General features: G+C 49.0%; 1 protein-coding gene across 1 annotated transcript in view; it reads right to left on the reverse strand.

The window, feature by feature from the left end:
• Positions 1 to 743: 743 nt before the first annotated feature.
• Positions 744 to 21,681, reverse strand: part of WDR3 (WD repeat domain 3) — a 35,767-nt gene continuing 14,829 nt past the window's right edge. The window contains 17 exon segments of the mRNA XM_048482804.1: positions 744 to 824; positions 2,154 to 2,201; positions 3,593 to 3,685; positions 4,633 to 4,698; positions 5,060 to 5,110; positions 5,942 to 6,076; positions 6,210 to 6,321; positions 8,024 to 8,124; positions 9,316 to 9,372; positions 11,088 to 11,223; positions 13,177 to 13,262; positions 14,585 to 14,686; positions 15,733 to 15,826; positions 18,150 to 18,380; positions 20,028 to 20,141; positions 21,066 to 21,179; positions 21,279 to 21,397. Of these exon segments, the coding sequence (XP_048338761.1) occupies positions 777 to 824; positions 2,154 to 2,201; positions 3,593 to 3,685; positions 4,633 to 4,698; positions 5,060 to 5,110; positions 5,942 to 6,076; positions 6,210 to 6,321; positions 8,024 to 8,124; positions 9,316 to 9,372; positions 11,088 to 11,223; positions 13,177 to 13,262; positions 14,585 to 14,686; positions 15,733 to 15,826; positions 18,150 to 18,380; positions 20,028 to 20,141; positions 21,066 to 21,179; positions 21,279 to 21,397 (1,707 nt within the window). The 3' untranslated portion in view covers positions 744 to 776.

The following is a 21,681-nucleotide window of genomic DNA, read 5'->3' on the forward strand; positions in this document are numbered from 1 at the left end:
AGCCTAATATACCCAGTGGTGGGATCCAAAAATTTTAGTAACAGGTTCCCATGGTGGTGGGATTCAAACAGTGGCGTAGCGCCAATGGGGCTGGGCGGGGCACGACGGGGGCGGGGGCGGGCATTCCGGGGGCGGGGCATTTCTGGGCGGGGCTGTGGCAAGGACGCAGCCGCTGCGCCGGTCCTTGGGCGGGAAACGAATGCACGCAGGCGCAGGCTGCCACGCACACCGGTGCACCTCCTGCTAGACTGCTTCAAGTTCTGTACGCTACTGCTGAGAGGAGGGGCGTAACTAAGGCAAAAATCACGTGGCAACATCGCCAATTAGTAACCCCCTCTCGGCACACACAAATAATTAGTAACCTACTCTCGGGAACCTGTGAGAACCTGCTGGATCCCACCTCTGCATCTACCTAATTAGGGCTGTCGAAGACAAAATGGGGTCAGGAACTTTGAACAGCTCCTGGTCTGAGTTCTGTGCATTGTCAGGGTCAAATCTGTACCAAGTACATTGTTAAGCTTGTTTTGGGGAGGGACTAAAGAACTTGGCAGCAGCGGTCAAAGAATCTCCCCAGGGCATTCTTGTGGGTCCATAAACTGTAGGCTCACACCCAAGAATTGTAATCGAGCTTCGGCACGTTTGATGAATCCACACAAAGTCAGAGCACAGGACCTTCCGTCTGGCTTTGCGGCGACCAGCCTCTTTTCTGCCTCTGCAGTTCACATATTTAAGCTTGCCAGCCCACCCACAAGCCTTGGACGGCGACAAGCGAGCACTCACCTGGACTTCACCTTCTTGAGAACTTCCAGGACGTAAGCAGAAGGCTGAAAGAGAAAGATAGAACAAGAAGGGAGTCCTTTGTTAGGCTTTGGTGGTCCACCCACGCCCCTGAGGGAAAACTTACATGAAAACTTTGGAATAGAAGTAGCGACATGTTAAGATCAGAGGTGGGATTCAGCCGGTTCGCACCGATTCTGCCAAACCGGTAGCTAACTGGCTGAATCCCACCATGGAACCACCCCAGGGCGGCAGCAGATCAGGCCTCCCTCGAAGGCCGCACCACTGGCCCAGAGGTGCATAAGGCTGATTGGCGGCCGCCCTGGGGTGGTGCCATGGCGTGCAGCCTTCGAGAGAGGGCCGGGAGGCCTGCTGGAGTGCCAGCAGAGCAGGCCACCCCGGGAGGCCTCCCAGCCCTCCCCCAAAGGCCACACCGCAGCCAGCCCCCCAAAGCTGCTGCCTTCCTTTGCCTCCCCCCTGCCCAATATCAGAAAGGGGGGGCGGAGGCGTAGCAGCCTGGTAAGTAGGTGGCGGGGGTGGGGGGCGGGAATTGGTTGAATCCCAACACTGGTTACGATGTGCATAAAATTCCCTCTGCACAGCAAACTAAGGCGAAATGACTGGTGAAGTGAGAGCCCTTTTCCCTTTGTGCAGAAATAGTTTTGTGGGGGAGCATTTCCAGTGGTGGGATCCAAAAATTTTAGTAGCAGGTTCCCATGGTGGTGGGATTCAAACAGTGGCTTAGCACCAATGGGGCTGCACGGGGCACGACGGGGGCGTGGCCAGGCATTCCGGGGGCGGGGCATTGCTGGGCGGGGCTGTGGCAAGGAAGCAGCCGCTGTGCCGGTCCTTGGGCGGGAAACGAATGCACGCAGGCGCAGGCTGCCACGCACGCCGGTGCACCTCCTGCTAGACTGCTTCAAGTTCTGCACGCTACTGCTGAGAGGAGGGGCGTAACTAAGGCAAAAATCACGTGGCAAAATCACCAATTAGTAACCCCCTCTTGGGACACACAAATAATTAGTAACCTACTCTCGGGAACCTGTGAAAACCTGCGAACCTGTGAGAACCTCTGAGCATTTCTCATACTAGCCCATTTGCAGAAGTACACAGATCAGACACAGTTTTCAATACCCCAGTAGGTCTCCAACATACATTTCCACAAGAACATGTTGCAGCATAAATCTCTTGGTCTTTAACTAGAATGAAACACAAGCACACGTACACACACAACAACAACACGCCACCTCCAACACACGGCCAGTTACCCAAATGTCCTGCAACTCACATAATCCTACAGAAAACACCCTGTTATTGGGACAAGGGAAAGCAAATAAGTGGTTTGAACGTCTCAACGTTCCGCACATCGTACTTACCGAAATACTGCCATAGGCCAGGAGAATGGGGTTGATAGGAAGACGAACCTGAGGACAGAAAATGGATTAACAAATCGTCTCCCCGCAGGAAGGACAACCTGGAATTCAACCCAAGCCATTCATGTTGGTGGTGTCTTGAAGATGGATTTAATCTTGCTCGTGTGCCCAGTCTTGCCAGATTGCTCATTTCCTCCACACCGATCTCATCTCCGATACAACCCGTCTCATCCCCTGAATTGCTCAACTGTCAAATTTCTACGCAAAAGGAGCCCCAAATCTGCCATTTCATCTATGGGGGGGAGGGGTTAAAATACTTTTACTCTTTCTCCCCACTGTGATATCTACTACAGCAATCTGCCTCAACTCGGCTCTCTTCCGTGTGTCTGTAAGAGCCGTCAAGTCGCAACTGACTGACTGAAATCATGAAATGGAACTTTCATTTGGGGTGTTGTGTGGTTTCCGGGCTGTCTGGCCATGTTCTAGCAGCATTCTCTCCTGACGTTTCGCCTGCATCTGTGGCTGGCATCTTCAGAGGATCCTCTGAAGGCGAAATGTCAGGAGAGAATGCTGCTAGAACACGGCCATACAGCCCGGAAACCACACAGCACCCCAGTGATTCCGGCCGTGAAAGCCTTCGACAATACATTGAACTTTCATTTGTATACCGCCCTCCCCCGAAAGGCTCACGGCGGTGCACAGCAAAATATAGATCAATTAGCATATCATAACACAACAATATCAGACAATATTTCAAGCAACAATGTCAATAATCAAGCCATCATCAATATCATATCATGACATTACATAGCCACAATATAATGACATCAGCACAGCAAGCTAATCCGCAATATACATGGCAACAATACACATAATATCATAATCACAAAAACCAGGGTAGAAGATCACAGTAACACGATAACATTATGCTCTTTGGGAGCTCACATGCAGGATGTGAAAGCAATGGCCTTCTGCTGCTGCTGCTGCTCCTGAGCACCTGGTCTGCTGAGGCATTTGCAATCTGAGATCAAGGAGGATCAAGATTGGTAGCCAGAGATCGACTTCTCCTCCATAAATCTGTCCAAGCCCTTTTTAAAGCTATCCAATTTAGTGGCCATCACCACCTCCTGTGGCAGCACACACATCACTGAAATGTCAAAGGATAGACCAGGGGTGTCCAACTCTGGTGCCCCAGATGTTCATGGACTTTGATTCCCATCAGTCCCTGCCAGCATGGCCAATAGGCCATGCTGGCAGGGGCTAATGAGAATCGTAGTCCATGAACATCTGGGGCACCAGAGTTGGACACCCCTGGGATAGACCAAACCACTCAGCTTCGAGCCCCTTTCCGTGCATGATTGAAGCATCTTCTCCTTGAGAAGGGACCTGCTTGGCTCTGGGCATTCTGTGCTGGTCACAAGGCCTCCCGCCGCTTCGCTCACCTCCTTCCCAGCTGCTCTGCAGATGGCTCTGTGCTCCTCCAGTTTTGTGGTCTCCTCTCGGTACAGCTCAATGGCTTCCATGATCCGTTCTGCCTACGGGGGCAAGGAGAACGACTGGTTAACGCAGAGCAGACAGCTCCACGCTGAAGTGCTTCTCTGTGTGGTCAGGAAGGTTTCGTTCCTCTGCCACGGCTCTCGTGCGCCAGACTGATAGGACTGAGAAGTACAAAGAACCACAAAAGCTGAGCTGGGAACCCCAAAATATATATAGCTAAATAAGCATGTTTGTTATCAAGTGTACACAAACAAAAACACAAGGCCTGAAAACCAGGCTACATCTGGAAAGCCAATAAAGATGGTAACAATTCCAAACACTACTGATAACATATGACAGCGACCAACAAATGACCAGACGCGTTTTGAAGGATTTAGCCTTCCTCCGTGGTCACACAATCACTAGAATAAAAACAACACATGCGGAAGTAAATACATCAGGTATAGTTATCTGAAAATGCAAAATCCAAAAAGGGGAAGAAGAAAAATGGAAAGGCAGGAAGGCAGGAAGGCAGGAAGGCAGGAAGGAGGGAGGGAGGGGAGGGGAGGGGAGGGGAGGGGGGGAAGGGAAGGGAAGGGAAGGGAAGGGAAGGGAAGGGAAGGGAAGGGAAAGAGAAAGGGAGACCAGTTAGAAATGTCCTGGAAAAGCTCTAATGCTTAGGAAAGACTCAATGAGGTTGGGGTGGAGGCAGAGGCAGAGTGCTCACAGGGACATGTGGGATCACATGTCCCCAGGTACACGCCAGCTGGTCACATGGAGAGCAGAGAATTGCCCCCACACCCCTCCCCTCAGCCCTGCCAGGCTGTTCATTCAGTCGGTGGAGCCTCGCCTGGCGGGATGGGGCTGAAGGGCACCCGGCAACGGCCCAGCCAGGTAAGTGGGCACCAGGGGGGGCACGGGGGCGGGGGCGCCCAGAGCAGGTTTTGCCCTGGGTGCCATTTCCCACCCACCCCCCACGCCGCTGGGTGGAGGGTGTCACACTTACCCCCTTGACAGTTTCAATAGTCTTCTTCCCAGCCAAGCCAGCCTCTCCCTGCGTTTCACCAGCAACCTGAAACAAGCAAAGGGAAGAAAAAACCCTGTGAAGTGCAAAGCTCTGGATGTATCACAGTCAGGGCTGGGCCTTTTTCAGTGGTGGCTAAAGGTCAACTCAGGCAACACGGCAGGTTCCGAACCACCTCCTATGCAAAACCACGACACCAGCCCAACACAAGCAATTCCGGCATGCAGGGTAAACCCTGGCAAGGAAGGGAACATCAGGACGTCTGCCTTCTCCCTACGGCACTGGGCACCACTTGGCTTCCCGCATTCCACAGCAGCACTTCCAGGCTCCCGGGAAATTCCATTCCTCATTTTGTGTAGATCCTCTTGGCTTGCAAGCAAAACAACCTACTGACTATCAAGTCACTTACCACCGGCTGGTCTTCCTTGGAGACACTCTCTTCGTATTCCGCCTCCCTTTGCTGCAGAGGAAAACGAGTCAGTGCGTCAGCATCAGCAGCTCATCCAAATTCAGGTCACCCTGAGCAGCCCACTGCCCAGCGCTTCTCCCCTCCCAACAAGGTCCGAGATCTTTTGGTGAATCTCCTGGCAGGAGAGATTTGTAATGCTGAGGAGCAGGTCCTGCTCCGTGATGGCCCCCATCTCTGCCTAGGGCCTCATGTGAGCAATTTATAAAGATTCAGAAGTCGGTTAATAACCTTCCCTGTTCAGGCAAGACACGTAGCTCAGGGGCTAAGACTACTGCTGTGTTTGTTTTGTTTTTTTCTGTTCTTGTCAGGGATTTTAAATTTCTGTGCCGTTTCATGATTATCAAATCAATCTTCCAGTTTGACACAATATAAAGCAACGGGACTGGTGCCAAGATCTTAAACATGACAGAAGTTGCAACTGATTTCAGGTCAGTGTAAGTCAGCAGTCTCACAGGACTAAAAATCAAGATATTTAGTTGGAAGCGCCTGGGCCTGCTGAAAGATTAACTCACAAGCATGACACCGTTTATAACTTATGGATCAAGATACCATTTCATAAAGAAATACATACAAATAAAAAGTCTGTGTGCAATGCTGTGATATTGAAGGACATGTTTCCTATGAAACAAAAATTAAGTACAAATGGGAGAAGAATTTCACAGAACTAAGAGCCAAACAGACAACAAAAGGTTCTTTTAAAATACATGGACCTACAACAAATGAATATTTGGGGGAAGGGGGGGGGGGGGCTCTAGAATTTGAATTCCTCTGAAGTTTAAGAAGTCAGCGAGCCCAGCGCGGATCGCATTAGTACAGCCTTACCATCTCCCTTTCCTCCTCCAGCACAAGTGGCTCTCTCGTCCTTTCCCAGAGGCGCAGTGACTTGTCATGGGAGGACGACACAACATAGTCCCCATTGGGGCTGAGCACCACACACCACACTTCCTGGTGGTGGCCCTATAAATCAGACACACAGAAAGACAGTTAGAGAAAGGTGGAAGAAAACGCCCCTTTTTGAATGTGGCAACCCATCAATTGACAGGGGCAAACGCTGCTTCCCAACCACAAAGGCACCACGCTGACGTATTACCTCCAGGGTCTGGATGTGCTCGAATTTATCAGCATCCCACTGTTTAATCTTGCGGTCCTTTCCCGCTGTAAAGAAGAGGTGGGACTTGGGAACGAACTGGAGGTACATCACACTAAAAGAATGAGAGAAAGAAGGTTTTGCTATACAGGAGAGAAACTGAGAGTCAGATCTCCTCCGTTTCCAAAGAAATATCAGGCTCTTGCGACATGATTCGTCAGGGTTGTTGTAGAAGAAAGGAGGACCAGAACTGGGGTGCTGGGTGGTTTCTGGGCTGCATGGCCGTGTTCTAGCAGCATTCTCTCCTGACGTTTCACCTGCATCTGTGGCTGGCATCTTCAGAGGAGGCGAAACGTCAGGAGAGAATGCTGCTAGAACACGGCCATACAGCCCGGAAACCACACAGCACCCCAGTGATTCCGGCCATGAAAGCCTTCGACAATACAGAGGACCAGAACATTTGACCCGCTGATGTGACTGATGTTCCTGCATTCCCTGGGTTCTCGCCCAGGAGACCCAGACACACAGTTTCAGAGTACATAGAAATACAGGTCCAAACCACACCTATGCAACAAGCACTTAATGTTCCAGGTAGCCAAAGATGACTTGCTCCTATTGGTGCAACTCTGAGCACTGCTTGGAACCAGCATCAAGCAGGAGGTACATACACAAGACAAATGCAGAATTCAGCCTTCTAAGACAGACAGGTTTTATTTTTTTTTTAAATCCTAAATTCCAAAGCTTATGGCTATAAATGTTCCCAGGAAAGGAAAGCCCATTCCTTCTGGTCCTATGCCATGCCACTGGCGGCCGGGAGTAAGCAAGAGCCCACCCCCCCTCGGCATATCAGCAGCCACTCCAAACAGCCAGAGAACTATGCAGCTGCCTTATACAGATCTGCACCAGAACCCCAGATGCACTCTTGAGCATCAGACGCATGAATCCGCCTGTCTAAAGGGCGTGGACAGCAGCCAAGTCCAGATTGCGGAAGTCATTCATCTGGCTTGGAAAGGATCATATTTATTCCTCCCTACAAAGGAGACAGAAAGGGAGAAGTCCTTCCTGGTCTAAAACGTCCCACGCAAGCAGACCCCAGTTGCTCTGCACAGAGTGACAGACTGCAGCCCGCTTCCTCTTTATCGGAATGATTTGGATTTTAAACAATACAGGCTGGATTTTATATGAAACTGAACTTAGCTGCTCCAGTAACCTAAGAACATAAGAACGAGCCTGCTGGATCAGACCAGAGTCCATCTAGTCCAGCACTCTGCTACTCGCAGTGGCCCACCAGGTGCCTTTAGGAGGGAGCTCACGTGCAGGATGTGAAAGCAATTGCCTTCTGCTGCTGCTCCTGCTCCTGAGCACATGGTCTGCTAAGGCATTTGCAATCTCAGATCAAGGGGGATCAAGATTGGTAGCCATAGATCGACTTCTCCTCCATAAATCTGTCCAAGCCCTTTTTAAAGCTATCCAGGTTAGTGGCCATCACCACCTCCTGTGGAGCATATTCCAAACACCAATCACCCGTTGCGTGAAGAAGTGTTTCCTTTTATTACCTAAGGGAATAGCTGCCATGGAAGCAGTTTGGGTGGGAGGAGACAAACAGCAATAGCAAGATGCCTGTCTTCTCCCCCAGAAGCAGGTTGGGCAGGTGCTTCAAGCTCAGAAAGATCAAGATTACAGAACATTCTGTCAACTGGACTCTGAAGACTGAAGACTAAATACGGAAAGACACGAAGGGCGGCTAACTTGTCTTGATCGTCCCAGAAAATTCCAGTAGGGAAAGATCCCACATCAACTCTTGGATGTCCAGCTACCTGTCGTCGTGAGCGAAGAGGGACCGGTGACAGTCCCCAAAGTCCAAGCCCCAGATCTTCACATTTCGGTCAGCAGAGCCAGTGGCGATCAACGCCCCATCCTGAAACACAGCAAGTCAAGAGAAGGAAATTCCGAACTGGCTAATTGAAAGAACAAAGTACCCTTACTTCCATCTGTATTAACTTAATTCAAGACCAATCGATTATCCTTTTCAATGCCCGTGTGGCACGGGTTCTGTGGAAACCGTATCTCATATGCTGTTGAATTGTCCTTTTTATGAGATAGAGAGGAAGAAGTGTCAGGGAAGCAAAATAAATATGGTGTGCATCTTGTGCGCAGATCATGGTGATCTGAATGACAGCACCTGTCATCCAGGGTCAGTTGGCAAAGCCTGATGCAACTGAACCAAACCAGTCTGATCCAGTACAGTGACCTTCACAGTGATTGGTCGGTGATTGTATATAATCAGAGCACTAATATCAGTGCACAGTGCCAGTTAGGGTTTGTTGTTTACTCTGAGGCGTGACTGCCGGTTTGTTCCTTAGTTTCACTGTATATGGCTTTGCACCCTGAAAGTAAAATTCCTTCTTTGGAGATTGAAGCTACTGTGTTAGTTATTGGAGTTATTCATCTGCCGTGTAAGCAGATGCTTCAGCTCAGCAGCTTATCTTACTCTGGTAACGCACCTTTCCGCTGATAAACCGCCTGCTCTGTCAAGAAGCACATAATCCCCCTTCCTGCATGGAAGTGAAGGCACTACGGATAAACAGAAGGTTATATATCTTTTCAACAGCCACAGCTACGAGCTGTTGGAAGCGGTGGCTACATTTTTTAATGGTGTTATTTTAACTCGTCAGAAGTTGTAAAGGCTGTTATTATCTTGCAATGTTAATGTTAAACTATTTATATGCCATTACAGGTATTCGAAATCAACTGTCCTTTTCTGAAACAGGTCAGACCCTGTGTTATGTTCCAAAAGGACTCAGCTGGAGGGAATGGAGTCCTTCAATCTCTAAATCAAACAAGAGGGTGAACTTTGCATGTCTTTTAAGGACCCAGCGAAGATGCTGTCACAACAAGATCAGCACAGAAGTTATGTGGCTCTTTTGATGTACGATAACTTCAAATGAGGTTCTCTGCAAACCACAGGCTCCGTACCACTGATTTACTTCATTTGTACCCCTGCCTTTCTCCCCTCCTCCATTCTGTCGCCACAACAGTGCTTTGCAGCCTGAACCACCAACTTTCAACCTCAAAATGATTCTCAGCTAGCAATGCCTGCCATACTCACATAGGAGATATCCATGCATAACACTGGCAACTTGTGTCCGTACAAAGACAGGAAAAACTGGAAGAGAGGAGGTCAAGGGGAAAGAGACACAGCCATTGGTTAAATATAAAAGCAAGCATAGAAGGGACGTGACCTTTACAGAATATTCCCATTGACAGAATCTGTTGCACTTCCTGAAGCCACGGGAGATCAATTTTAGAACTTGGTCATATTCATCACAGGACACATAGGTCAACTTCACACAGCAAATGTATAGTGGGTTGCAATTGTAAGGAACCTGATTTCCTTTTTCCCATTCATGTACGGGCCATGGAGGCAGCAAACAGAGCCCATGGAAACAATCCAGGTTGCTGTCACGCCTTCACACAGAGAAGCCCCACTCCCTTTTTCCCAAGAGTTTGTGAAAAAACAGTCCTTGGAGCTGAAGTGCCCCAAGGTCGGTGGCACATAGCAAGAGAGAGCCACCTGGCTTCCTGCCCTACGAGATAGCAGATGTAATTCTTTTCTCATGGGACAGAGGTACCAGGGGAAGCCTAGTTGTCTACAAAGCATGTGAAGCCATAAAGATCAGGGAAAGAATGCACAGATGGCAGTGGTAACATATAGAAGGCTGGTTACATATATCTTTATAGCAGAATTGATTTTTAAAAAAATTCCTGCAACACATGTAGAAATGAACACAAACACACCCACAACCCACAGACATGGCGATCGTCCCACAAGACGATCGGCTGCATCTGCATAGCTGAGCATGTGCAACCCGCAAAAGAAAAAAGGGGGGCCTCCCTGCAATGGCAGGCAGATTGTTTCTGATCGTGCATGCCGTGGTGGAAGGGAGGGAAACAACGCGCCTCCTGCCTGGCCGTTCATATGGAAGCTGCTCCAACACGGGATTTTTCAAAAGGATCGCTAACAGTTTGCTATGCGAGAAGTTGCGGTCTCGTCATGTGCAACCAGAGGTGGGATCCAGCAGGTTCTCACAGGTTCCCGAAAGTAGGTTACTAATGATTTGTGTGTGCTGAGAGGGGGTTACTAATTGGTGATTTTGCCACGTGATTTTTGCCTTAATTACGCCCCTCCTCTCAGCAGTAACGCGCAGAACTTGAAGCAGTCTAGCAGGAGGTGCACCGGCGTGCGTGGCAGCCTGCACCTGTGTGCATTCGTTTCCCGTCCAAGGACCGGCGCAGCGGCTGTGTCCTTGCCACAGCCCCGCCCAGGAATGCCCCGCCCCCGGAATGCCCGGCTACGCCCCCGTCATGCCCTGCCCATTGGCGCTACGCCACAGTTTGAATCCCACCACCATGGGAACCTGTTACTAAAATTTTTGGATCCCACCACTGTGGGCAACCTTTTTCATCCAAGAGATGTTCATTCGTTCAACTCAGTAAGCAACTGGCCCTGAGGCCCCTGAGGGGCCAGAGACCACTTCAATTACAAGCCTTTTCGAGTCAGTCCTGAATAGCACCAAGAGAGGGCTTGCCGGTAGCCACAGTTCAGTTTCTTGCAGCCTTTGGCTCTTTTCACAGAAATTTCAAGCTGGTTTCCGATCTCAGCTCTTAAACAAGGTTTTGAACTAACACATGTGAACTGCTGCTTCCCCATGTCTTTTCTTGGCATTCACTTGAGGGATCTTTCGCCTGCTTGATCTAACCTGCCCTCTGGCATCTCTGTAAACAAAAACTAAATTTTATGTTCCAAACTAATCTGGCCATCTTCTCAACAACGCCTCCCTGCAATCCTCAAGCTCAAACAGCCAAAGTGACGCTGGCTACCTTGAGTGTGTCGGTGTAGAATATTTTCACGGTGCAGTCCAGCAAAGCAACAGCTAGTAGTTTCTGATTGGGGCTGTACCGGACACAGAGGACATCTTCATCCAGTTGCAAGACACGCGTTTGCTTGACAGACAGCCTATAGGGAAAAGCAAAACACAGACACCGTTGTCATTGCATTGGGAGCTGGTGACCATTCAGGAGACAAGGAAAGGTTAAACAATACAACAACCTTTATTAGGCAGATTAAAATAGGCTCCAGAGCGTTACAGACATTTCTGAAGTACAAATCAAAAGTACATTCAAAACACAGACAGATAAACTGTATCTGGCATTGGACGTTACTTAGAAAATTCTGTCCCTTGTAAAAGAAATTTTGCTACTTTTTCCAAGAAACAGGCCTCTGTGTTATTTAACAAAAGCTCCACAACAGAGTTGTCAAGAGTCTCTTTCAGATTTGTCTAAGACCCGCCCAGGAGAGAAATTCCTAATACCCACATATCTCGGACAGTCAAGTATAACGTGAGCAAGAGTCTCCACTTGGTTTTTACAGTGTGGACAGACCCGATCCTGGAGAGGGATAGATAGGTAGCGACCCTTTGTAATGGCCGATGGGAAAGTATTGCATCTGGCCCTTGTAATAATCCATCTCTGTTGGGGTTCAGTTAATAGTTCAAGATATTTGGCTATGTGCCCTTGTTCTGGTACTATTCCGACAGAAAGGGGTGAGCATGATTTATTTAGGAAAGGTTGCTCTGTCTGGCAAGGAGCTCCCAAGAAAATAATGTTTGAGGACTCGGCATTCACCTCCCCTTCGCCGCAGCCTCCCTATCTGTGTCAAGAAGGAACTCAGCACAATCTACGGCACTCTACCAGCCCCTCCTAGCGGGCACTTTGTGTTGTCACTTCCTGTTCTAGGAAGTTCATTTTCAGCCAGATTCCAACTGCAACAGGAAGGTCAAGAACATGCAATTTCCTTCAGTCTTTCGGCATGCTTTTAATGCAACCACAAGGACTGATCCCATTGGATCACTGGAAACTCTTGCTTTGGGCGAAGAAACATAGCCCAAAAACCAGATGCAGCTAACATTCTAGGGCTCAGAGAATAGGACGGCTGGCAATCTTTGAAGAGGTCTTATCTACAGTAAGACACACATGCGTGATGCAAATAAAATCTGCTTGCTTACAGATTTCACTGAAGAACCAAAAGGAACATGGCAAGGAAAGGGCCCCAAGCTCAGTGTCATAAAGTTCAGATGCTAGCAGATAACATGGGGCCGGTGGAACTAACACTATATAGCAGCATCCTTGGTAGTTCCTGCAAAATGGGATGTAAACTTCATAAATAAAGACGACAGTGGAGTTGTGAAGGGATTTTCAAAAACTACCAGATATCCAGAAAGTATGTTTCTCTCGTTTGTTTTCCACAGAGCACTGGTAAAAATGTTAGTTTAGTACAAATGCAAGCCGTAAATAAAGGAAAACGGTAGTGAGAACAGGGCACCTTGTGAATATAAAAAAGGACCGAATTAGTATTTAAGAGACAGAAGAAGAAAAAGAGTTTGGATTTATATCCCCCCTTTCTCTCCTGCAGGAGGCACAAAGGGGCTTACAATCTCCTTGCCCTTCCCCCCTCAAAACAAACACCCTGTGAGGTAGGTGGGGCTGAGAGAGCTCTGAAAAGCTGTGTCTAAGCCAAGGTCACCCAGCTGGCGTGTGTGGGAGTGCACAGCGAATCTGAATTCCCCAGATAAGCCTCCACAGCTCAGGTGGCAGAGCTAGGAATCAAACCTGGTTCCTCCAAATTAGATACACGAGCTCTTAACCTCCTACGCCACTGTTAAGAGATTCCCAAGATTCATTTCTCACACTCATAAGCTCCAAAGAAAACAAGTTTTTTTCCATTTTGTTGAGGGGGAAAGAGCACATGTCAAGACACCTCATCAACTTGTGATAGTGCAAGCATTAAACAACCTCCCAGGCCTGCCTCAGATATTTGGCTGCACAGAGGGAATCGTGCGCCTCCAGGCCCCCAAAAGTAAGAAAAAACTCGTGGCTTCCATGCTCCTCACTGCCACTCAGATATCCTCACCTCTTCTGAAGAGTGTTTTCATCCTTCACCAGCTCAAAGCCCCAGAACTTGACACATTTATCTGCGCCGCCTGTCACGAAGCCACGCTGAAGGAGAACAATACCGGCATTAATCCGAAGCCTGCTCGCTTTCTCAGCATGTAAAAAAATCCCTCTTTCCCTCCCTCACATGATTGCACTGAGGCGTTCAAACACCTTCTCCCTCAAGGAGAGACGTCTCAAACACTGAGGCGTTCAAACACCTTCTCCCTCAAGGACACACGTAAACATTTGGGTCTGCTGGGTGGAAGACTTCCTTCCCCCAAAGACTGCGGCTCTGTTGCAAGGCAGAGCCACCGATTCCCCACTCGGTTCGCAGCCGAACATTCCCCCTTCCGCCTCTCCCTCTTCAAAAATACTAGTGGCACCAGCCGGTTGGGAGGAGAAGGATCTCTGGAGGCAAAGAGCAGCAGAACCCGGGGCGGGCGGGGCATTTTAAATGAACTTCCGAACAAAAGGATCCGCCACAAAAGCTAAAAGTGTGAAAAGTTTTGTATTATCTACTTGATGGTAATCCCATGAGGGAAATAAGGTTCCGTTACTAATACAATTACTGCATCTTGATCCTGCCCTTCTCTTGAACAGCTCGAAGGAGAACATGGAGGATCCCCCACCACGTCCACCCTCACTGCGTCTTCATGACCGCCCTCATAGGCAGGTCACGTGTGGAGTTTATGACTGGCCTAATATCACCAGCTGTACCTTTATCTTTATCTTTATTAACCTTTAATAGGCATAGATAGATCAGGATTTACACAGACACATTCTGCAGTCTCAAGTATAGTTCAGTAGCAAGGAAATAGTCCACATAACTTGACGGTTGACTTCGAGGGATTCAAATCACTTCAGATTTTTTTAAAAAAAGAAATAGCCAGAGCAAATGACAGTCAATACCCCTACACATCAATGTAAAAATACAATCTAATATAAAATTGCAATAAAAATAGATCTGTTTAGCGAGTTAAAAGCAAAATAATACAGTAACAGGTATCCTACCATGCCGAATATTAGACAGATTGGAGAAGATACCTATCTTTTATAAAAAGTTCTACGTTTGTTTTATGTGTCATATTGGATATTTAAAAAATTGATTTCTGTGCCAAATAATAATGAACCAATTTGGTTTTGTGTACTGGTATAATATATATATATATATATTAAAAAATACAGTTAAAAGTAATAAAATGGGAATAAATTAGCACTTTAAAATGGTTGTCAGGTATAGCTTTACCATAAAGAAGCCGCTTCCTCAGATGGAACATGCCACAACCCACTACGGGCCTGCCCCCCTCCCCCCACAAAAAAGTGACCCAAACGCTCTCCTTGAAAGAGAGATTCAAATGCAATGGCTGAAAGTGGTCTGAATCTACCTGATCTGAAGAGAGCGAGATGGACCAGAGAGCTCCGTTGTGAGCCTCAAGCGTCTCCAACAACGTCCCCGAAGCCAGGTCAAAAAGCTGCAGCTTCCCAGACTAAAACAAGACACGAAGCTGGATCACTCTTCTCACAGACCACTTACAGGACAATATTGTTAATGAAACCAGAAAAACAGCCCTTTTGAAATGTCTCACAAATATAGTTTGTTACAGTGGTGGGATCCAAAAATTTTAGTAACAGGTTCCCATGGTGGTGGGATTCAAACTGTGGCGTAGCGCCAATGGGGCTGGGCGGAGCACAACGGGGGCGTAATCGGGCATTCCGGGGGCGGGGCATTCCTGGGCGGGGCTGTGGCAAGGACGCAGCTGCTGCGCTGGTCCTTGGGCGGGAAACGAATGCACGCAGGCGCAGGCTGCCAGGCATGCTGGTTTGACTTCATGACTGAGGTGAAATTTGAACCAGGGGTTTCTGGTAGCTCGGCCACTTTTTGATGCTCCAACTCCTGATGCTAGCGGCTTTTCAGCATTTATACAAAAGAACAGCACAGAAACAGAGACATCAGCACCAGGCCCAAACAATGGAGAAAGGGACACATAAGGAATAATTCCTGGCGGTATTTCAACTGCCCCCATTAGGAGAACCGGTCAACATTTAGATGCCAAACTGAAAGAACAGAACACATCCTGTAGAAGCTCCAGAGCAGTGTTTCCCAACCTTTTCGAGGTCAGGGTACCCTTGACCTCACTCTTCATATCTCACGGTACCCCTGCCACCACTCTCCACCTTCCCCTCCCATTGCCCCTGCTTGCCACACACCCCACCTTCCCCTCCCAGGGTGAAGGGTAGCACTGGGGGTGGTGGTGGCTGCTGACCTTGTGGCAGGCCCTGCCCCATGGGCCAGCTCCATGTCCTTGCTGGTGCCGATGGGAGACACCACAAAAATGAGGGGGGGGGGTAGTGTTGCCGTGGTACCCCTGGGACATGCTCACGGCACCCCAGGGTACCAGGGAACCCTGGTTGAGAATGGCTGCTCCAGAGAATAAAGCAGAATGCCAACACAGAGTAGGCAAACCATCCAGGCAAAGGCATTTGAATTAAATGGGGCTCTGCAGCACAAGCTTTGGAAGGGACGGCAACTTACCTTGGTCCCCACAATGACTTGTCGGTCTCCCGGGACGAAGAGCGAGCAGAGAGCGTACTCACAGGTCATGGTTCGAATGCACTGCAAGGTAGACCTGCAAGGGAGCAGAAGAGGTCACTGGGCAGGCAATATTTGTATCCCTTGGAAGGAGAGAGCCTCCCAGAATCGCTCCCCTCCCTTACAACTAGCAAAGAAGGCATATCAAATGAGAGCTCACAGTGACCAGCAAGGCCTAGCTTCAATTATGCCAAAGAGTTAAAGCGATGCCGGTTCCAAGGAAAAGCGGGTGTTAATTGAAGCAGTCACCTTCAACAGCAAATGGGAAGCGGCCCCTGCACTTTAGCTGCTTTAACATAGGTGCAAACTAGCGAGGGGCGAGTGTGCATTAGTGGCTGAGCATCTCCTTGGCATACAGAAGTTCCCAGGTTCGAGCCCTGCCATGTCCAGTTAAAAAGATCAGGTAGGAGGTGGTGAGAAACAGGGTTCAGGATAACTGAATCTAAACAGGAAGAAACCTGCCACGCACAGGCACAACACAGAAACTCAAACCAAGCAAATGTGAGGTTGCCAATATAGTGTATACATATTGAAGTGATTATAAAGCGAACATAGAATCATTACACATCCAAACAGAGCAACAAACAAGATGTTTTGGCAAACACTGTGTCCACCGAAGGCAGGAAATACCAGATGCATAAAGAAGAAGAAGATTTTGGATTTATATCCCCCCTTTCCCTCCTGCAGGAGACTCAAGGGGCTGACAATCTCCTTGCCCTTCCCCTCACAACAAAGCGCCCTGTGAGGTGGGTGGGGCTGAGAACTCGAGAAGCTGTGACCAGCCCAAGGTCACCCAGCTGGCGTGTGTGGGGAGTGCACAGGCTAATCTGAATTCCCAGAGTAAGCCTCCACAGCTCAGGCGGCAGAGCTGGGAATCAAGCCAGTGCCTCAGATTGGGCTACAGTCAAATATAGATAAACACTGAGTCGAAGAAGGCAGGAAACCAACTACGCAGAGGCACAATACAGAAACTCAGTATTAACTTTCAATACGAAGGGAAATTGACCAGTCTGCTTTAAAATGAGATGAAAACGTCTATTCCCGTCTTGGGCAAGCTTATTCATGTACCATTTCTGAGGATTCTGCTTTGTGCAGTGAAACTGTGTCACAACTCTCGCCTCCTTTTGCAGAAAATCCCAGGTTCAAGCCCTGGCATAAGGTAGTAACTGACATGAAAGATCTCAAACCCTAGGGAGCTGCTGTCAGTTTAAGGAATGAATACCAACTCCGACGGTGCAAATCATAATATACCATCAGCAAATAAGCACTTGAACAATACACGAGAATCACAACAGATCAAAAGATCTCTGCATGTTATTATTCTCGTATGTTATTCATGACCTTATTTGCCAATGGTATATTACAGTGATGGCGAACCTATGGCACGGGTGCCAGAGGTGGCACTCGGAGTCTCCTCTGTGAGCCAAGGCAGCACACAGAGTTCGGCCATGTGGGAGGCGGAGGAAATCACACACACACTCACGACACACACACACATCCAGGGCTGGCCACCTGGGCCACTGAGCACGACATGCACGCATTCCTGGGCGGAGGAAGGAGGACTCCTCGGGTGGCCGCACCTGGTGCCTGTGCTTTCTGGGTGGCTGCTGCTGCCCGAGGGGAAGGCAGAGGAGGCAGAGATGCTAGAGAGGCACAGAAGCGGTGCACGCATGGGATTTGTTGGAGGCTGTGAGTGGCTGGTCCAGCTCGAGCCTGGGTGGGGCTGGAGGTTAGGTTTCCAACCGGTTTTCCAAAACCACAACCTCAGCATTCAGGATTAAATTCGTCGGGTTGGCACTTTGCACAAATAAGTGGGGCTTGGGTTGCGACTCTAAGCACCTCGGTCTCAAAAAGGTTCGCCATCACTGGTATATTATGATTTGCATTAACTACAAGCAGTGGCGTAGTGGTTAAGAGAAGGTGAATTATAATCTGGAGGAACCGGCCTTGATTCCCCAGCTCTGTTGCTTGAGCTGCGGAGGCTTATCTGGGGAATTCAGATTAGCCTGTGCACCGCCACACCGCGCCAGCTGGGGCACTTTGGACCAGTCACAGCTTTTCAGAGCTCTCTCAGCCCCACCCAATCTCATAGGGTGTTTGTTGCATGGGGCGGGCAAGGAGACAGGGAGCCCCGTGCCTCCTACAGGAGAGAAAGGGAGATATAAATCCAAACTCTTCTTCTTCTTCGCCCATTATCTTCATAGATTGTATCTGACAGATTGTATCTGACATGCATTTTCATTCTGTTGTGATCTGCATACTGTACCCAGTAGCTTTTGATTTTCTTACTGACTTCAACAGACCAAGAATCTGGTTCAGTAGAAGGCTGCTTCAGGTATCTTTCAAGAAGAATTTCCTACCTGTTCCAAACCTTAACTGACTCAGCAGATGCAGAAAGAACGGCAATGTTGTCCGAACTAAACGCCAGTGTCCGGACATCGCTGCGGTGCCCCTCGATGTTTATGGTGGATGTCCGGATAACTTGGGAGGACTGTGCTGATGAGTTCAGGGAGTAAGACTCAACGGTGTTGTTCTGGAGCATGAGGACGGCTTTCAGCTCCCCTCTGGGGCTGAGTATCAAGTCGAAAGACCTGTTCGAATAAAAAGCATTAGTAGATAATACTAAGTTGCCCATAATCAAACTGCAACCCGAACAAGTCAACGCTGGCCGGCTGGCCAGAACGGCTTTCGCGGGCCCTCCAAGTGGGGCTTGATTCTTCCCCACAGACTTTCTGGATATGGACCGGCAGGCCTGCGAGGTCTAAGGGTCACGAATCAGCTCAGGGAACAAAGATTTCATTGATCCCTCAAGATATCAAGGACAAGCTTCACAAATTTTGGCTTGGACATACTTCTGGAGATTCTCCTCCTGTTCACGCACTTCTCCTGAAAAATCCTTGCTCTCCACCTAGCTGGCTTCTTCTGGACCCTCCTCATCTCCTCCTGCTCCCTCCTTCTTCTTCTTCCAGACACGTCCCTCCTCAGGAGATGCCCCCCCAGCTGTAAATTGCAATGTAGGTTGTTTTGTTACACTCATAGGCAGCTAGGGTACAGTGGTCTTTTCCCTTTTTCTCCAAGCTTGTGGAGTGACCGTGGGCCAGCCATACACTCTTTGCCTAGCCTACCTCATAGGGAGGTCGTATGCATAAAATGGAAGAAACGGGAACATGGAATCAGGTCCAGGTGCCCGCTGGGGAGGAAGTCAGGGAACACTGGGAGGAAAAGTCCTGTCAAGTCACATCTGATTCATTGCGACCCCGTAGGGTTTTCAAGGCAACAGACTTGGTAGTGGTCTGCAATTGCCTGCCTCTCTGCAGATGGCTGGAGCTAGGAGAGAGTTCTTGAGAGAACTGTGACTGGCCCAAGGCTTCCTCACCCAGCAGAGCTTCGAGTAGAGAGGAGTGGAGAAACGGAGCCTGCTTCTCCAGATTCGAGCCTGCCGCTCTTAATTGCCACACCCAGCTCTTTGAAAGGCAGGTATAAATGAAGCAAATAAATACATAAAATACCTGTATCAAATGTTATGCACAGAGAGTAATGCCTATCACCACTTTGGGGTCAGGGAGGAATTTTCCTCCCAGCCTGGAGTCAAGATCAGCCTCCAGGGATCCTGGAAGCGATTTTTTTCCCCTTCCTCCTGGACCAGGGTAGGGAACCTTTAACACTCAAAAGAGCCATTTAGACCCGTTTTCCATGGGAAAAGAAAACACTTGGAGCATAAAATAATTTTGACATTTAAAATAAAGATAACACTGTGTATATTGGGTTTTACCTTTTACTCCACTCATTTGAGAAGCGCATGGATCGCGTCTGCCCTGCTGTCTGCAGGGCGAGACCCCGAGAATGGGGAGCCAGTGGCTTGGCCTCGCCCGACCACGGGGAAGCGCCGCCCGGCTCAATGGGGCAGGTGAGAGGGAAGCCTGGCGCCAGCCAGCCCGACTCTTGGGCAGTTGGTCGTCTGCCTGCTGCCTGCAGAGGCGGAGCAGAGATGGGAGCCAGCGTCTCGACTCGTGGAGCAGTGCAAGGGCAGAAGAGCATGCAGCTCTCGAGCATGAGTTCCCCTGCTCTGGACATTTAGCACAGGTCATGTGGACACTGGGGGAGGTAGTTGTGAATTTCCTACATTGTGTATGTGTGTGTGTGTGGGGGGGGGGGGGTTGGACAAGATAACTCCTCCAGCTTTGTATTTATATGCTACTTTTTTCTTCCATGACCGCCCTTCAAGAGCCCGGCCTCACTTGATTTTGGCGGAAGCCTTTATTTTCACAAGGCGAACAATCACTTCTCTTTGCCCACAGTAAGCTGAACTTCGGACCGCTTCATCTCCATCTTCATCCTCCTCCTCCTCCAGTCTTTGCCTAGAGAGAGAAAAATTAAAGCCACAATCGGATCCAGAAGCCAAAAGATAAAAATATGTTTTTAAAAAGTATTGTCCCACCACCAAGGGGCCACCCCTGGTTCCGTTGCCTCCCATTCAGCCACCCGTTTCTTTTTGGTTCACCTGAAATGGTTCAGGCACTGAGAGTAACATCCTCTTGTTCTCCTGTCCCCTTTCCCACCTTTCAAACCCATCCTGGCAACCCCTAATACATCCCTCACCCACTATACTCTGTCCTGCTCTATGTGCAAGACAACCGCCTGCCCCATCTTCCAGATCAGCTGGAAGTCAGAGGCCCATCTTCCAGATCAGCTGGAAGTCAGAGGCCAGCCAGTAGAGATTTCTGTGACGTGCCAAGGTAGGCAGGGAGATTTAGGAGCTTCTGGAAGTACCAAGCTAGATCTAAAAATGAAGAGGTTTCCAAGTAGTTGAGCTACGCAGCAAAAGCCAGAGGTCTCCCCAGAAGCCAGCCTTCTTCTTTATACACTGGTGAGAAATCCAGGGAAATGGGTACACAAAGGGGAATTATATTTCTTCCATGGGAAGGAGATTCTTCATGTGGGCTGGAAGGTGGCATTACAGGGTCTGGCTGGTTCATGCCTTTTTCTTCTGGAGGGGATATCCTTGATGGTGGCCAGAAACAGGGGCATGGGAGGCGACTGCAGCAGGATCCAGGATGTGACAGAAAGATATCTGGCCAGCTTCTCGCGCTGTGATGACGCAGCTAAGCGCCCACATGCAAACGCTTAGGTCATTGCCACTCAGATTCTCATGCTCCTTAGATGGAACTCTTTTTGTGAAGGGCTGACAACCTTCCAGACACTGGAGTCACACCTTTTCACACGCGATCTTTAAAAAAATACAAGAACGGGAAAGAACGGCCGAAGAAGCACTTCACTTGGCCCCTTCTTTCCTCAGCTTTCTTCACTTTTCTTATCCATTTTTTCCCTCACGGATCTTCGGGGCCCTTCCGCTAAGGACATAGAACATTTCCAAGACAGAGTCTGTTCCCCTTGGAAAGAGAGACCAGAGAGTCAGTTGCTGAGTTACCTTCTGCGGAGCTGTAAGGAAGGCTCCTTTGAGAATGGCCCATCCTCGGGTGAGGGTCAACAAAAGGCGGCGACTTACGTGGCAAGCAAGAATCCTCCCTGTCCGATCGGTGGCGAGAGAAACAACTCGGTCCCTTCCTTCCCGCATAATGGAGCCAGATTTTGTGCAGCTCAGGATGCTCTGACAGAGATGGGGGCAAGAGAGGTAAACAATTAAGGGCTGAGCACTGAAGAAGAAGAAGAAGAAGAAGAAGAAGAAGAAGAAGAAGAAGAAGAAGAAGAAGAAGAAGAAGAAGAAGAAGAAGAAGAAGAAGAAGAAGAAGAAGAAGAAGAAGAAGAAGAAGAAGAAGAAGAAGAAGAAGAAGAAGAAGAAGAAGAAGAGTTGGATTTATATCCCCCCTTTCTCTCCTATAAGGAGACTCAAAGGGGCTTACAAACTCCTTTCCCTCCCCTCCCCTCACAACA

This window comes from Sphaerodactylus townsendi, unplaced genomic scaffold (assembly GCF_021028975.2).
Source record: "Sphaerodactylus townsendi isolate TG3544 unplaced genomic scaffold, MPM_Stown_v2.3 scaffold_23, whole genome shotgun sequence".
Classification (NCBI taxonomy): Eukaryota; Metazoa; Chordata; class Lepidosauria; order Squamata; family Sphaerodactylidae; genus Sphaerodactylus; species Sphaerodactylus townsendi.